General features: G+C 31.7%; 1 protein-coding gene across 4 annotated transcripts in view; it reads left to right on the top strand.

The window, feature by feature from the left end:
- CBLB (Cbl proto-oncogene B) overlaps positions 1-18666 on the top strand; it is a 222083-nt gene that overhangs the window by 172421 nt on the left and 30996 nt on the right. The window contains exons 14-17 of one of the 4 annotated variants that reach the window (XM_051985226.1): positions 10262-10408; positions 13558-13655; positions 13772-13903; positions 17458-17598. In XM_051985226.1, coding sequence (XP_051841186.1) covers positions 10262-10408; positions 13558-13655; positions 13772-13903; positions 17458-17598 — 518 coding nt within the window. The remainder of the gene's footprint in view (positions 1-10261; positions 10409-13557; positions 13656-13771; positions 13904-17457; positions 17599-18666) is intronic. The other 3 variants (XM_051985224.1, XM_051985227.1, XM_051985225.1) reach the window with 3 other exon arrangements.

The raw sequence follows: 18666 nt of genomic DNA, 5'->3' as shown, positions 1-18666 counted from the left end.
TGATAATAATCTTGGATCCAAAATCCAAAGATGGATATCCTTTCCATGTCTTAGATTCTATGATTTATATCCATAGAAACCTGAACAAGAATTCTAGTATTACCTATTACTTGATTATTTAGATTAAGATATAAAACAAAGTTTGTATCAACTTAAAAAGCAAACAAATAAAAGAATAACAACAACAAAATTGTCATTTTCCAGATGTGTATAGATCTGGTGCTTCATAGAACAGTTCTGGCTACTTAGCTAACAGTAATGAACTAATACACTTCTCTTAAATTTCCAAGCCATCTTCTAACTGTTTGAATTCCCTAAAGGGTAAAGGAAATTTAGTATTCTTTTGAACAATAGTATCCAAAGTAGGGACTGGGACTTTACAGTCATGATAGGGGACCTGGCTAGACCCAAGGGAAGTATGATCAAAAAAAGTAGAGTCTAGGAAGACAGATTACATCTTACCTTCACTTCAGTTCACCAATTTTAGACTTGTCTGCAACAACAACAACTTCACTTATTCTTCAAAACTGCCCCAAAGTACAATTCCTTGTATAGTGTGAATTCTGAGCTTGAGAGCCATGAATGGGGAGGCCGAACCAGATCTCTACTCTTTGTCATTCGTGGGAGGATTGTGAATGCCACAACAGAATAAGTAGGCATGGATAGGTAAGGACATGCACTACATATATTATTAGAATATATTTTTCCTCAAACCCCCAATTCATCTGCCAAACTTCCCAATTATTGTCAGTGGTACTCTCATCCTTTTAGTCATGGCTTTTCACTGCCTTATTGTCATTTTTGACTTGTAATTTTCTCTCATTCCCAATGCCCATATTCTTTCTGATGATAAAGCTTGTAAATTCTATCTCTAATCTCTTCTATTTTTCTCCATCTTTCTTTTGACACAGCCACTGCTTTAGTTCATAGTCTTATCACCCAGAAAATAACTGCACACCCTAATTGCTATTGCCAAATGCAAGTCTGACCATTTCATGTTCTTCTTCTTTTTTAATAGACTCCACTGGCTCTCTGTTAACTCTCATTTCAAAGATTATTTTATCTTTAATTCATTTTCAGTTTCAGATTTTAAAAAAGTTTTACAGTTAAATAATTAGCAATATAGTAGTATGAATAGGTAGGTGTGTAGATAGATAGATGTAAATATGCACATATAGGGAGTGTGTACTCAAAAAATTTTGACAGGGCCTTGTGATCAAAAAAAGTTTGAAATTCACTGTAGGTCAACAGAATCAACAAGAAAATAAAATAGCAACAGAAAGGAGAAATGACTCATATAATATTTGTTTTACTATTTCATATACATATATGTGTATATAGTTGCACACCCATAAAATTTTTATACTTTTGTAATTACTTGATGTGTTTTTTAAAATAAGCTGTTTCATTTTTATCTGCAATGTAAAGTAGATGAAATTGTCCCAAATTTTATACTGATTATTTTGTTCAAATTGTTAGAAATAAGTTTCTTTAAGAGAAATATAAGAGCATGTGGGGAAAAATACCTAAAGGGAAATTACATGATGTTGTACAAAGTGAAATATATATGTAAATTTATTCTTATATAAATAAATACATGCATATGTATAGGATGTGTGTACACATCTTTCCTGGAGAAGTTTCCTTTTCCAGTTACTAATTAATCCTATATTAATTCTTACATATAAACTAATTCCCCCAACATTTTCCCCCTTGCTTTCTTCCTAACCTCGGTGATCTTCTTTTGTTATAAGGTGATATGCAGTTTTTCTTCTAAATGGAAAGCTTTTTAATGGGATGCTTTTTATCCCACATAAGCAAGAATGCATGTGATAAATAGTACCAGCAAATCATTTATTCAGCTCATCCAGTGTTCTTTTTTCCCTGAAATTCTTTCTTCCGTTGATTGTGCATTGCTGTGCCTTGTGTGCAATTGCTTTTGATCCAAGGGTAACACAGACTATTCAACAATCACTCCTATTTTTAAATGAATGAAATTGGGTATAAAAAAGATATTATGGTTCATTTTCTTGCCAAAGAAGGAATAATTATTTTAATGTAAATTTTTTTAGTGTTTTGGTTATCCTGCTATAATAAATAATTCAGGTATGCAAAGCACTGTCACTCATCATTTTGATAGCATTAATATAATATGTCAGTCACTATACTACAAATATATGCATACTATTTTCATGTAGCATTTTATTTAATTGCCAGTGAATATAAGTTGCCTAATACCTTTTGTGGAAGCAGGATAGTTGAAAGATAATTTAGAAGCAAAGGACTTTAATTCTTTAATATTAAGTCCTAAACATAATCAGGATTGCCTTTAGAACCAGTGTAAAGTACAGAGCTCAACAAATTTGTTAGATTCCAGCAAAATCTTTTTTTTTTTTAATTTTTCTATTATACTTCAAAAATCCCTTCAGTGCTTAAATCTAAATAACAAGGCAACAAACCCACCAGGGGACTCTTTTTATTCAGATTGCTATAGTCAAAGATTATGAAACTTGAGTTAAAAGCAACCCCAGAAGCCATCTAGACCAACCCATACACTATATCTAACAACAATCATCTATTCTGTGCCTGAACCATCACTAGTAATTATCAATTCACTACTTACTGTGTACATCTGTTCCATTTTAGGCACTTCTATTTGTCAGTTAAATTTTTTTTTTATATTAGGTTGCTATCTGTTCCACCCTTTGTTTCCAATTCTGCTCTTTTGGACCAAGTAAGACACATTCTCATCTTTCCTGTACATTATAGCACTTCCAATACTAGAAGAAACATTCTTGTATATCTTCTCTTCTTTAAGCTAATTGTCTTCTAGTTCCTTCAGCTGATCCTTGTGTTCTGATTTCCAGTGCCTTCCACTAGAGTTTTTCCTGTGCTTCAGATATGGTAAAGGCCAAATATAGTGACTATGTCACTTTGGATACTGCTTCTGTTAATTTAATTTGAGGATTTTCTTTCTTTTCTGCTGGAATCTTTTTGAACCCTCATTCTGCATTCAATATGTTTTCTATTCCTCCCAGTTATTTTCATCCCCAAACTTGATAGGAAACTCATTTCTTCGATTATCCAAGTTCTTTTAATCTTTTCTAAATAGAACTAAAAACTTAGGAACAATCTTTGAAATATCTTTACTAATACATAACCTCATAAAATTCCTTTCTTTGAAACAGATTAGAAAAATAGTAAAGTTAAAAAAGAGAAAAAAGAAAGAAAATTATATTATATTTGTTTTAGGAAATGCATTATCATCACTTTAAATTATTTTCCACAAATGAAGTAACAGTTATTATGCCATAACAATTCACAATCTAATTCTTCTATGCTTTAATAAAATCTTCTCTTTCATACATGTGAAGAGCTGGATCTTTGTCTTCCTCTCCTCATGAATTGTTCATTTTCCCACCATAGGGAAAATTGTAGGGCTAGAGGAAAAGACTGTGATTAAGATCTTGAGATGTAGCATCTACATTTTGTTAAAAGTGAAAATGTTCATATTTCTATTCCTATCCCTATGTGAAATCAGTGAATTGAATACTGGTATAATTGCTTTACTGTTCAAGTACCAGATAGCTAAGTTCAATAATATTTTGTGGTGAGCTGTTCCAGATAGTTTGCTCAACAGTTATTGGAAATTACATCTTCTATAGGAGGAAAATAAATTTCCAGTCTCTGATCTCTATCATTCCAGGCCAGAAAGCTTTAAGTGTTAATAAGTGTGATATTATTCTTTTTTGAGACCTATATTTGGCAACTTTAGTGTGTGGTAGAAAGAGAATTTTTTTTACTCTTAATAGTTTTTTGTGGGTTTTTTTAAGCCATATGTTAGTAACATATGTGTGCTTTTCTTGGATCATAGAATTCCCTCCCCACCCCCGCCCTTTCCTTTCCTTTTCTTTTACTCTTACCTTAATATTTTGGGGGGAAAATAGGTTTGTGTGGTACAAGTCCACCATTCTGTCACACACGAATCTAGTTTACTTTATCTACATTCTGGAATGACTATTCTTGTGATAGACAATGAGCCAAACCAATCATTATGCCTAGATTTTGAACCCATTTTCTTACTTTAACTAGTGATTATTATTAATCTAATCATTTTCTTCCTCTGGATCTCTATTTATTCATCCATAAACTAAGGAGTTTGGACCAGGATCCCTCAGATTTAAAATTTTTATGGTTCTGAGTTCTTCAGTATCTTTTTGAAATTAGTATCTATATAGTACAAAAAAATCTAAAGTAAGGAGTTAGCTGGTCCAGAAGATTCAATTCCATTAATAAAAATTATCTTCTGAAATGCATCTGAGGAGAGATTTATCTATAAATGATAAGTAAGATATGCTTGGATAATGTTGTTTTTATGTGACAAATAGGTCAGCTCCACAACATTCAATCCCCTTTTAACATGACATAGTAGAGAACAAGAGAGGGTTGAATCAAATCTTTTAAAATTACTAGACATTTCAACTCAGTTTTCTCTACTTTAAAATAAGGATAATAATACTTGCCCTCCTACAACACAGAATGTTTGTGAGGGAAGTGTTTTGTAAATCATAAGCCACTAATAAATGTGAGTTATTTTACATTTTTATGGGTTGTGGAAAATTCAATAAGGACTTCATCCTTTGAGACTAGTGATGGCTCTTGTAATTAGGAAAATAAGGATCTTGCATGGTATATAGCAGCAATATAGCAGACTCTATTATAAAACATATATACGAGAGAACAAATATAGCATAACTTCAGGTTATATTTCAGATTAAATATTTCCATTATGTAAAAGTTTAATAAAGATTTAAGTAAAGTAATAGGGAGTATCCTCATTGTAATCCTACATTTAGATAGAATTCACTTGAGTAAAAATCACTTCTTTTTTCCTAATCCAGAATAGTTTGTTTAAAAAAAAAAAAAAAGGAGAATTTTATTTGGGAGTTGCTTAAATGAGAGGAAGAAACACTAATTTGCAAACTGGAATAGAGTTAATGTTTAAAAAAATATTACACAGATTAAATTAAGTGTAAGATGAAGATGACACCAGCCAAAGTTTAAGTAGCCCTACATTAGGAAGAAAAGATATTCAGTGACTAAATGGTTTAAAGAGTGAACTTATCAAATATAAGTATTTGTTGAATGAAGTCGTAATACCAAAAGAATAAACATCTATTTTTTTCTTTGAAGTTTACCTGGTTTTTGTATGTGGGTATAAAAAGGAATAGATTTATTCTGTTTTTCATTTAAGGTTCATATCCAGTCAGAACATAGTTGGAAGGGCACTATTTAAGTTTGAATCACAACATACAAATGTTTTTCACAATGCAATGTAGCCTTTGAACATTTAAGTAAATGTTTGTAGACTATAAAAAGAATATCAAATTATGATTTAAAATTAAAATTGCAGGATGGATTCTTGGCCAACTTTAACTGGGAATCAGTCAAATCTCATTTCTGTTTTGCTAATCTGCTGACCCAACAGCTTTTCACAAAACAAAGTCAGTCATTGAAAATTAGTCTTTGGGAAAAAAATTAACATTTATCCACTACTAAAAATAAATAGACATATGAATGAATGGTGAATGGTCCTAAACTTAATTACTTCTTTTGTCACAAATTTTATTTGAGACCTGAATTGAGTGTCAGGAATGAAATTATGTAAGAGAGAGAAAAAAGGTGTTTCTGTGTAAAAAATTCAACTTTTGAAAAATTTGTAAATTTTTCATTTTATTTTATTGCATTATTCATTTTATTGCATAAACTAATGTCCTCCTGCTTCCTTGAGATTTATTTTCAATGATTTTGTATGTGAATAAGAAATATTATTTATTAATATAATCTATTCATAAATCTTATACTGACATTATTGAACATTGTCATATTAAAATTACTTAATTTTCTAAGTAATATGTCCTTGTGAGAAAGTCACATATGAAATGTTATTATAAGAAAAAACAAATCTGGTTAGCTTGATATCCCTAGTAAATTTTTTTTTATTTTACAAATGTCATTTAAAGAATTATCATCTTTAACTTATAATTCTCTGAAATTACTTTGAAATGATGTACTTTAGACTCTGGTAGACCCATAAAGTAAAAGGTGAACTTTACCTTTCATTTGCCAAACATTTTTCAAATATCTACTATATCCAAAAAAATACGTTAAGTACCATAGGGATAGTAGCAATTCACCTTTATATGGTGATTAGAGTTTTACAAAGTGCTTTTCTAATAAAAGCCTTTCAAATAGTAATATCCTAATATTACAGAAAGAAAGTTGGAGCTTAGGAAGTTTAAGTGAGTTGTATATGGTCATAGAACTACAAGGTAGTTAAATTTTTTAAAAGCCTGAATACAAACCTTAATTCTGCTATAAAAAAGAAGAAAAACTATGTGTTCTCATACACTTTAGAGTCTCTCTATCCATGTTAATATATAATAAGAAAACTACAAATTGATGTTATTTTTAATTTCTTATTCCTAGTTCGAGGAATAAGGTATGTTGTTGGAAGAGATGGCACTTTTAGCTGAGACTTGAAGGCATAGGTATGATGCAAGTAAATGGAATTAAAGAAGTCAAAAGGAAGAACCTGTACAAGAAATCATAAAGCATTTAAGAAAAGGAAGCTAGTCTAAATTGGCTAGAAGACAAAATGTAAGAAATATTAGACTGTAAAGATACATTGGAATCAAATCAAAGAAAACTTTTAATATCAATCCCCCCAAAAATGTGGACTTCATTTGTTAGATAATGGGAAGCCATTGAAGGGATTTTTGGAAAAGGGTATGCATGACATGACCAGAATTAGACTCAAAAAGATTAATGTGAAAGTCATTTATAATGGACTTATGCATGTAGAAGTATGGGAAAGATTCAAAGTTTAGATGAAATATTACCCATTCCTACATAGAACTTCTGGACTATTAGAGAGATCTGACATTTGTGAGAGAAGGAAAAAAAAAGCAACTAATATACAGTAATTATATTGAGAGAGCACCTGGCTTTGTGAAGTCAGAGTCATTACCAACTCAGGCAAGTAAGGTATGATTGTAAGTAGTATTTGACTTGGCTTGTAAATGATGTACAATGTACAAATGTACAAATTCAATAAGCAGTGAGGTTAATTTGTGTGTAGGATGACTTAGGGTTAGGGAAAGAGACATTGGAGCTGAGGAGACTTATTTCAGTAATTCAGAGGTAGTAAAATACGGAACAAAGATTGTAACAGTGTGCTGAAACCAGGTGGGAGATAGAAAAATATCACAGAAATAGAAAGAATTGGACTTGGTGACTGGATGTGTAAGAATAAGAATAAATCTGGCAAGATTATTAATACTGATAGCAAGAAATAGGAAAGTCAAAAGAAAACAAAATTCACAGAGAAAATGATTTGCCTTGAACATGTTCAATTGGAGGCAAACCAGGAAAAATATCCAGGTGAAAATATCCTAAAAAGAGCTGTTAAGTATGATCTAAAACTCAGGAGAAGATAATGATTGGCTATATGAATTGATTTAATAATCATCTTCATAGATGGGAAAATGGGTTAATTGTGAGAGTAAATGAGCTTTCTAAAATAGAGAATGTAAATAGAAAAATGACTAGCAAACCAAGAACAGACCCTAGAAAAAGTTGATGGGGCAGAGGGAGAAGGAAGAGGAAAAGAAGACGGAAACTTAAAAGATAAAAAGATAAAAGGAGAACCAAAGAACATAATGTTCTGAAATCCAAGGAAGTACAGAACATAAAAGGAGGATCTGGGCCAATAACAAAGTGAAACAAAGTAGTCAAGTTGAGCAATAATTGAGAAAAAAATTTTAATTTAATGATTAGGGATCATTTGTCATTTCCTTCAAAGATTCTTTATCTATTCATTTGTGATGGAAAATTCACACATTCATCTGGTTTCAGACCTTAGATATCTGAAGTAATATTCTTCTTCATCAAAAGAGAATTATTACTAAAGAGCAATGTATGATATCAGAAATATACTTGATAATAAAGTTGCTCTTAGGGAAATAACTACCTTCTTTGAAGGTAGATCCTTATACACCTATCTTAGTACATTTCTGAGTTTTGACATTCGAGTACAGGGCATACTTGTTGAGAAGCAGATTTCTTTTTTATTTTATAAACTAAGAAGTATTTATATAGTAATTTAATATGAATTGAAAATGAATTGGGATAAAGATTATATTTTCCATTGAATTTGTGAAGAACAAAGTTCCTGCTTCTTGACCCCAAAGAAAGCAGTGCCACATAAACTAAGTTACGGGGGGAGGGGGAATGTCTGTGTGTATGTATATGGTGTATTTGTGTGTTTAGTGTGTGTCTGTGTGTGTGGTATGTGTATCTGTGCATGTGATGTGTATGCTATATGTGTCTGTGTGATGTGTCTATGTGGTGTGTGTATGGTATATGTGTGTATGTAGTGTCTGTGTCTATGTGTGTGTGTGGTGTGTATGTGTCTCTCTGTATGTGTTGTGTATGTGTGATGTGTGTTGGTTTGGTAAGTGTGTCTGTGTGTGGTGTGTGTTTGTGTGTGTGATGTGGAAGTGGGTGTGTCTGTGTGTGTTTGGTGTGTGTCTGTGTGTGGTGTCTGGATGTGTGATGTGTGTGTGTGGTATGTGTTTGTGTCTGTGTTGGTGTGTCTGTGTGGGGTGTGTGTGATGTGTGACTGTGTGTGTGGGGGGGTGTCTGTGTGTTTGTTGGTGTGTGGTGAATGCATGTCTGTGTGATGTGTTTGTGTCTGTGTGTCTCTGTGGGGGGGGGTATGGTATTGTGGTGTGGTGTGTCTATATGTGTGCATGTGTCGGTGTGTGCGTGCATGTGTGTGTCTGTGTGTGGTGTATGTGTGTGTGTCCCTTTCATGCCTACCTTCTTCCCTTCTCCAGGTGTTTTTACTCAGCTGAACATGTGCTCACTTTAATTTTACTAATAGGGCTCATATATCATTACAGATTTAACTTTGAACTCATAAACTCCTTCAGCTGTGTTGAATCTAGAATTTGCCTTCGTGTATCAGTATAGGCATTTTCTAAGTTGATTATCAGTGAAACAATAAATAAGAAACAAAATTCACAGCCAGTTGTTTTGAAAACTTTTTTTAAATTTTCAAGGGATACTAAGAATATGCCTTTACAATTCTTATCAGAACTATTTCTTTTAACTATATGAACTTCATAGATTAAAGTATATGGATATAGTCCTCCAAATTTTTCCAAATTCCTTCTTTAAAAAGATGCCTCTAAGATGAAGGGTGTTAGATTAGATCATCTCTGAGTTTCCTTCTAGCTCAAAATACTCTTAAGTACAGGATCTGTCTCCATTCTATAATTAAAAAAAAAAAAACTTTATTACTTATTGACATGAAATCAAGGGGGAGGAGAAATTATTTCATTCTATAGAAGAACTCTTGCTCCCTCTATGGAAGGTGGTTGAAAATTGCATTCTTTTTAGAATATGAAAGTAGACACATAAATCATTCATTGTAAGTTTATTTTTCATATGTTTTACTTAATTGTCTTATGTTCCAGTTAAGTTTTGCTTATTTTATTAATTTCTATTTCTTATAGCCAAATAAATTGAAGACTTAAACAATTATCTATTATACTTTATCAGATAATGGAAATGGGATCTCAAGTAAAGTTCTCCCTTTCTCTGCTGCTCTAGGTGGCTTCAGTTCATATTTCATGCTTAAATTAAAAAAAAAAAAAAACTTCATAATATAAATTTATGGAAAAGAAAATAAGATATCCTTCAGCTGAATTGACCATTCCCTAACTATGAAAAGTACTAATTGTCCTGAGACATTAGCTCTTTCATGAAACCTTTTTTAAAAGCAAATTGAAATTTGGACTATTTCTGTTATTTTATTTACTCATTTAAAGTTTAAAAGTTACCTTGTCAATGAATATTTTATTGAGTTGACTTTGGGAAAATTTCTGCATCTTTCACAGCAAGATTTTTGTTGCTGTTTTGTTGTTGTTTGATTTGACAGCACCTCCTACTCCTTATTCTTCCATTTAAAATTATAAACATAAATATACTTTTCCCCTTTTCTATTGAATCTTGATCAAAAAAATGAAAAACTTGATTAATTTATATTAATTTTAAGAAGCAGCTCCTCTGATGTTATCCTGTAATTGAAATATGAATGATTGACAGAATAGTTTTTGTGATTTGTATATATCACATCTAACTTGTCTGCTGAAAAGTCAGGCAAATTCTAGACAAGAATTTTTGTTTTTAATAGGTGTCCTATTCCTTTAACAAATAGTCTATCAGAAAAAATAAAAGAGAACATAGAGGAAGAGGATGATGACTACAAGATTCCTTCATCCCATCCTGTATCCCTGAGCTCACAACCACTTCATTGTCATAGTATAAAGCCTGCTGTACGGTAAGAACAGATACAACATTTATCAACTTACATCTTCATAGACATCATTTCTTTTGTTCCTGATTTTATGGGGTTTGGTCATTTACCTTTCATTAGAAACGGTTGAATTCTTGGGCTAATTTGTATCCTCCCTTATGTTTTCTATTTTTTTTACCCTTATTCCAGAGTGAACTAAAAGATGTGAACATCTCATTAATCAGGAAGCCATTACAGTAAATTAGTTAACTGGTGGGTATAATGGGATGTTTTGTTCCATGAAAAAAGTAGCTCATACTTTAATATGATTCTGCTCATGTACAATATGTACAATTTCACTAAACTATTTCAATGCTTGGGATTTGTTCTGCATACCTTCCTCTGCAAGAAGAATGAGTATCTATAGAAACTTTGAAATGGTATAAAGAAAGTCATTATGTAAATGTGCCTTAACATTGTCCTTATTATATATTGGAGAATTTTTATATTCATGTCTTTTCACTTATGAACGTAGCTGCCTCCATTCAAATTTTGAATAAATGAAACTAAATCATCTAAAAAGTATCTGCTGTTCACAATACTGCATCACATCCTTAGATCCCTGCAGTTTGCATTAACTAAAATTTCATCAGGCTTACAGAGATCAGATACTGACATAAAATTCTTTTTTTTTTTTTCATTATTCCCACTAAAATTATGTTATCCTTAGCTTTTTGGAGAGGCAACTACTTTTAGAGTTCAAACATCATTGAGAATATGAAGAGTTTTTAGATAAGGATTCATATCTTCCGGTTGGAAGAAGAAACTGAATTCAAAAAGTGAATTCATTAATAATCCTCAACCTAATTGTATTCTTCAATTTCACCTAGTTTTATGTGTGCATAAAATATCAGGTTTTTTAAAAAAAATTTTCTCATGGATACTTGATTTACTTCCCTGATGCTTCCAGCAATCTACCATTTACTTTAAAACCCATCCAAATGAATGCAAAACCATTTGCTGGAGTAGAATGATAACTTCATTCTCAATTCATACAAAGTTATGTTGCCATTTTTATAGAATAAGAAAAGAAAAAATGAAGGGGCTTCAAGAGAAGCAAGCCCTTTTCTTGAGAACTTAGGTATATTTGGGAGAGGAGGTAGTTTTAAATAGTTAAATGAAATGCATCTTTCTGAAGACAGGATTATCAACAGCCTGGTGGCCACAAGCATTCTATAACAGGGATAGAACTCAAGTTTGTGATACTAATGTGTTTTGTTTGGAACTTTTACTGACAAAGCCTTTAATGGCTTTGTGAAGAAAAAAAAATCTGTAATAAAATAAAAATAGTCAAAAGTGAGTCTCAGAATGAATTAGAGATTGTAAATAATTTATATTCTGGCTATAATGTTCTAGCTAGAAGACAGTGATCTTGGGCAAATCATTTCACCTTTCCTGACCTAGGTTTCCTCATCTATTCAATGAATTTAAAATAAACCAGTTTTTTTTTTTTTTAACATCCAAAAGAGAATGACCTGCCAGAGTGCATGGAATGCATTTCCGACAGAGAACTTATTTTGTTCTAAATATTGAAATTTCCACTCTTTTTAAATATATTTCCATTCATGTTTGTTGTAAGAATCAGTTTAGTTTGCCTACATTTTCTGTAGATTTTGTGAAAGTAGCAATTCACAAAAGAATTCATTATTCCTCAGTTCTATTGAAAGGGCAAGAGACAGTGATACTAGTATGTGAGATCATAAAAGTTACCGTGTAGTACTACATCATTCATTCACTTCAACGGTACTATCTGGAAATTATTTAGAGCCCTCTTAAAATATGTTGTCAATGCCTCACATTAATACTAAAGCTACACTGTTCCAAACCTATTTGCATAAAATCCAAGAGGCACTTATGAAATTCTTACCTTGTATCAAATATTATATGGAATAAGTTAGTGCTTATAACTATAGAGATATTTTCATGGGGTTCATTTCTGTTAATCATATTTGTTGTAAAATGATTGAACCTTTGTACAGATTTATAACAAGTACCTCATGAAAAGAAAAAAATAAATAAAACTGAATCTGCAGAGTATTAAATTTCATATATTCATCCTTCCTCATTTTCATAAGGTACTTTCAGTGGCTTAGGCTGTTTATGCTGTTTGTATTCTGATATCTGCTCCTTTTGGTATTAATTAACTGATACAGCAGGAGAATAACCATTACTCGAATCTGATCTTTTTAGGAGATCCTGGCATTTTTTTCAAGTCTAATTGATGTCTTTCTTGAAGATATGCTTATATCCTCCTTCTCCTCTTTTCTTCTTTGTCTTCCTTCTTTCTTCCTCCTTTCCTCCCTCCCTCCCTCCCTTTCTCCTTTTTTCTTTCCTTCCTTCCTTCCTTCCTTCCTTTTTCTCTGCCTTCCTGCCTTCCTTCCTTCCTTCCTTTCTTCCTTTCTTTCTTCTTTCCTCCTTCCCTCCCCCTTTCTTTCTTTCCTTTCTTTCTTTGAGAACAGGAATCAGATTGTTTTCACGTTGTCTTTTTTACTCTAAGCACCTAGCACACAGCCTGGCATATAGTAAGCACTTAATAAATGTTCATTGAATTGAATCCCTTGTGTAATATAATTTACTTCTTTCTATGTTTTTCTCTCATCTCATTTGCTGGTTCAATGATTATTGGTTTATATTTTGAATTTATAATGGAAACTAGTTTTTTTTTTTTTTATTTGGAAAGTTTTATGTTGTAAAGAAAAAAAAAAAAAAACAAAATATATCTGACAACCAATAAGCATTTTTTAACCTCCTGCAAGAGGCCAGGAGCCTTTTTTTAAACTACTAATTAAGAATGATAGAGATTGTTCATTTTTAGTGCTTAACAAATATAGATTTCTAGAGCTGTATCATCTACTGATAACTCTTATTGTCTAAGTTCTTTTGCAAAGCCACTGCAATCCTTACTTTCATTTAAGGAGTGACACTATTTCTTAAAATAACCCTTTCTTTTTTAAGTTTGCTTTTTAGGACATATAAAGTATTTTAGGTATACTTTTTTTTCCATAAAAAGAGTTAATTATTTCTTCCTCTCAACTTTTGTTATAGATTGTTACCTCAGAGTAAATAAATAAATTTAAAGTTGGATTTAGTTATAGTGAAATAAGTCATGTCTTTTTTTCCCCCTCTACCCTCAGGTCCTGTGAGAATGGTCAATGTATAATGAATGGAATACATGGTACCTCATCAGAGCTGAAGAAATCAAATCCCCCTGAATTAGGCATATATATAAAGGGTAAATATATGAAAATTATCCTATCTTTATTTAGCATCTTAATGGTAGAATTGAAAGGCAAAATTATGTCAATTTATTGTACTAAAAATACACTAAGATTTTGTGTTATCCTCTAGGAGATGTTTTTGATTCAGCTATTGTTCCAGTGCCATTACCACCTGCCAGACCTCCATCCCGGGACAATCCAAAGCTTGATTCTTCACTCAACAGGACGCCCTCTGATTATGATCTTCTCATCCCACCATTAGGTTGAAGACTTTTTTATAAAACAAACAAAATTTTTAAACACATTGCATCTTTTCAGCATTCCAAGTTAGACATTTAGCTAAAGTGTTACTAATCATTCTCCTTTCCTTGGAAGGTTGATAGGATTTATAAGTGTTAGTGACTCTCACGCTTCTAAAGCCATGATTACTAATGAATAATGTTGTATGTTTAGACAGACATCCATTAGGTAGGAGGAAAAATAAATACCAATTTCTCATGTCATATAATGTGAAAAAATATATAAATGATATAATATTTATATTTCTTTGCAGTTTGTGCAAAGTGTATATATAAAATATGAATATAAATAACTATGATATTTTTAAACTAATCAGATGTAAATGAATGTGCAGCTGATGTTTAGTTTAGTGAACTCTTTAATGGCCTCTATAAATGCCATAAGAAATAGTTTTCTTAATTGTGTAGAATTCTTATAAAGGTCAAATACATACATCCCTAAGGATAGAACTGTGGACTAGATCTATGATTTCATTGATCTAGGGAGGTCCCAATAAGGAAATCTATTTTACCAGGGCAAATTGGCACTTTCTTGACAACTTAAAATCTTGGTGAGTCATCCAGAGCATTGAAAGATTGAGTGAATAAGCAGTATCTTTTATATGTAGGACTTGAGTTCAAGTCTCTCTGGCTCCAGGACCCAATTCTCAATCATTTCCACAGATTAACGCTGTAATTTATTTCCCTATTATTTTAATGATTGACATATCTACATAAAAAGCATAAATCTCAGATCTCTTGTTTCAGATTAGAACCTGATGTTACACATATATCAAAAAGAGTAGAGAAACTGGAATTTCAGGCAATTGAGTATCATGGTACTATAAAGCTAGGCCTGGAATTAGGAATATCCAAATTCAAATATGGCTTCAGACATCTACCAACTTGTGACTGTGAGCAAGTTACTTAACTACTTAACCACTATTCTGCTTCAATTTCTTCAAATATAAAAAGGAGATAATAATAATATTATCACATCCCAGGGTTCTTGTGACAATCAAATGAGATAATATTTATAAAGCACTTAGCACGATCCCTGGCACATATTAGGTACTTAATAAATACTTGTTTCCTTTCTTCCTTGTTTTATCGTTTTATCATTCACCCTGTGATAGTAGGCAAATTCCTTATTTCCTTGATGTCTGAGTCTGTTTAAAAAAAAAAAAGAATAATGATTTTTCCCACTACCTAACACAAATTTGTTGACAGGACAATTAATATTTGCTAGGTTATTTTGAGCTCTTCAGGAAAACTCTCTGTAAGAAGAGGATACCTGTCTCTTAACATGAAGATGTTCCTTGTATCAACAGCAGTGTTTTAGAATTTGTCAAGGAACCATTTTAATACACATACACAAACATATTTTTAAACTTGCACTCAGAGGAATTTTGAATCTTTGTTTCTGCTGCTACTTTCCTGGCAAATGAGCTTTTTAAAAGTCCAGCTGTGTCAGCAGTAACAAGAACAAAAGTAGAAGGAGGAAAATTGAAAAAAAAATCTGTATATTAGAGAACTAAAGGTATGGATCTGAGAATCAGAAGCTGTTGCTAGGGTGATTTCAAGCAGAAACATCCCCAGTAGGTTGCCCAGATATTATTCAAATAGAGCACAAGATTTAGAGTCAGGAAGATCTGGGTTTGAATTTTGCCTTTAGACACTTTGTAGGTCTAGAACAAAGTTCGGTCACTTAATCCTTCTGGATATCAGCTTCCTGAAGTAGTTAAACTCAGCCTCTGGGATCTCAGAGAGCTCTAGGTTCTGTGCTACTATAAGATATGGTAATGGTAAAAAGAGAAGTAACTATATCTTCTATTCCCTTTCCATTCTAGTCTTTTGTGTTGTTATTCTGTATCCATTTACTTCAAAAAGAAGCCGACTTGAGTATCTTTGGAAGCTTTTTCATCAGAGATGTGTATCTAGACAGACATGTATATGTATAAATATAGATGTGTATTTACTATCATATTGAACAGTATTTATGATTGATGGAAATGAAACTCCAATTTTTCAATGAAGAATGCTGAAAATAAAGCATCCCCATTCAGTGTGGACCTATGCTAACAAAAGTCATCACAGCTTAAAAGTTGGTATAATTAAAAACTCTGTTGAAACTTATCTATACATGTACAAAGAGAATGTTACACTAATGTAGATTGTTATCAAGTAGAGAATGTTTTATCAAATCTCGCATTTTAAATTCATATATATATGGATAATGTATTAGCTCAACAGCTAAGAGATTCAGTATTTCATCAGTGTGAGTCCTTCTTCCATCAATATAGATTTTCACCTTTTTTTCATTACAAGACAGTATTGGTAAATTATTTGGATTAAATAAAAATCATCAGCAATTGGCCACCTGTCTGGGAGTGAACCACTCCAAACATCGCTAAGTTGGTCTCCAGATAGCCAGCATTCAGTTCTCTGAAATCAATAGGTCAGAACTGGCAAGGCTTCCCTCCTCTTTAGAACCTATCAATATTTTCTCACTGAGTCATCTCCATGCCAAGATGAAATATTGGAAAAGGGTTTGGTGTAGGATATCTGTAATTATAAATTTAACTATAACATAAAATTAAATATACATCTCTATATGGTTTTTTATATATAAAAATAAAATGACCTACAAAGGTTTATATCTGTATATTTTTCAATAGTGTAATAAAGTATATATGTATACTTAGATATTTTCATATATAGTGACATTTGTACATATAGATGTAATTACATACAATATTTTTACTAGTTTACCTAGATGAAGATATTTGGGAACATTATTTTTTTCTTTAAAAATATAGTTTTGTTTTTTCTTTTTAGTAAAATCATTAATTAGATGACTATGCAGTTTGTTTTTGCAGTATTTGAGTATCAGTTATTATGAATCCTGGAACCACACAAAAGAAAATAGTTTCAAAACTTAGTTGTTCTTTCTTTAAGAGACTTACCATGTCAGTAGCTTGTGAATATATCTTTTGAAATGTTTTAGCTGTTATTTAGTAAAATAAAGCAATTAGACTAAAAAGATTAAATCCTATTAAATTAATTCAAAGGAATGGTTGACATTCTTTTGTTGTATCGAACAGTTACATTGCAGAATAATGTAGCAGTGGCAATAAATAGGGCAGACGGGGAGAAACATTTTTGACACTCAGACTTTTAGCAGTAAATGTTTGTTCAATTTTGTTTATTCATATTTAAAATTTGTAGCTATATGCTGCAAATTCCAAAAGCTGAAAAATTGCATACACTGCAAAAATTCACCTGAGAAATGAAAAGAACACATAGGAATTAATGGTCAATCATTTTGTGTGTATGAGTTTTGTACACATACATGCACACACACAGTTCCAGAACAAGCAATCAGACTTAAAGATTCCATTATCAGAATCAGTGAACTGTTAGATTTTAAAAATGAGAGACTGGAAAGAGCAAGAGAAAATCAGTTGTAACTTTTGTTTGATACCATGTTTTTCTTAATAAAGTTGGGCTTATGGTATTGACTTTTCTCTGAAAACAGGTGAAGATGCTTTTGATGTCCTTCCCCCATCCCTCCCACCACCCCCACCTCCTGCCAGACATAGTGTCATTGAACATACAAAACCTCCTGGCTCTGGGAGCCGGCCATCCTCAGGACACGATCTCTTTCTTCCTCCTTCAGGTAAGAGGAAAAAAATCAAATCCAGTTCTTTAACTGAGGATAGAAACATCTCTTTTTCTGAAGAGATAGCTTTCAGACATTCACAATTTGCTTACTGTTAGCTATCAGAAAAATGTAAGAACCTGTTTTTTGAAACAAAAGAAACTTTTAAAAAGTAGAAAGGAGGAAAGAAATAGAATCATAGGTGGTTTTTTTTTTTAGTTAGAAGGGACCTTCAAGATCTAGTTGACCTCACTGGACAGATGAGATTAAGTGCAGTGTTCAAGGTTGCAGTACAAATTTGTGACAAAACCAGTTCTTTTGAATTTTTAAGTCTCTTTAATAAATACTTTGCAAAGTACTAGAATAGTTTTAGTTTTAGAACAACTAACTTTTTTTTTAACTTGCAGATGTTTACAAATATTAATTTTTCCATTGTGTCAAATAATGGTTATATTGTTTTTTATTGATAGCTCATGTAATTTGTCTTACTCAACAATTTTTATGGCTTTTTAGAAGAATTAACTTAGTGTTTTGTTTTCAGACCAAGAAACTTCCAAATACTATTCATTTGGCAATATTAAGAAAAAATTTACTTCCTAGATAGAATTAACTTTTAAAATGATCATTACTGTACAAGCTGGAACAATATACCTTGTTAGTGTTGATGAAATATGTATTTTGAAATTTAAACTGATATGATTGCTTGCTTAACCATGGAAATAGATTTTTTTAAATATTTTCTTGGGTGCAGACCTAAGAATCAACCATATAAACCAAAAACCATAAAGGTTGAAATGCCCATCCTAACTTTTGAAAACAAGAATAACTTAACTGAAGTCTGTGATGTAAAATGATTTTCCTTCGTAGACTGTCAGTCACACTGAGAATTTCTTTGTCTTGTCTTTTTAACTTGATTCTATAATTGAAAAATGTTTGTTGGAAAGGTTACTCAAGTACTATGACATTTATTTCTTAATTTTCATGTCACCATTTAATCTTCCAAATTGGATCAGTTCACTGCTTAACAAAATGACATGCAATTTGAATATGTTGCCACAAAGTGGTGATAGTATACTATTGTAGCTT

This window comes from Antechinus flavipes, chromosome 3, assembly GCF_016432865.1.
Source record: "Antechinus flavipes isolate AdamAnt ecotype Samford, QLD, Australia chromosome 3, AdamAnt_v2, whole genome shotgun sequence".
Classification (NCBI taxonomy): Eukaryota; Metazoa; Chordata; class Mammalia; order Dasyuromorphia; family Dasyuridae; genus Antechinus; species Antechinus flavipes.
Note: the sequence above shows the minus strand (reverse complement) of the source record. Positions and strands in the feature narration are given on the sequence as shown.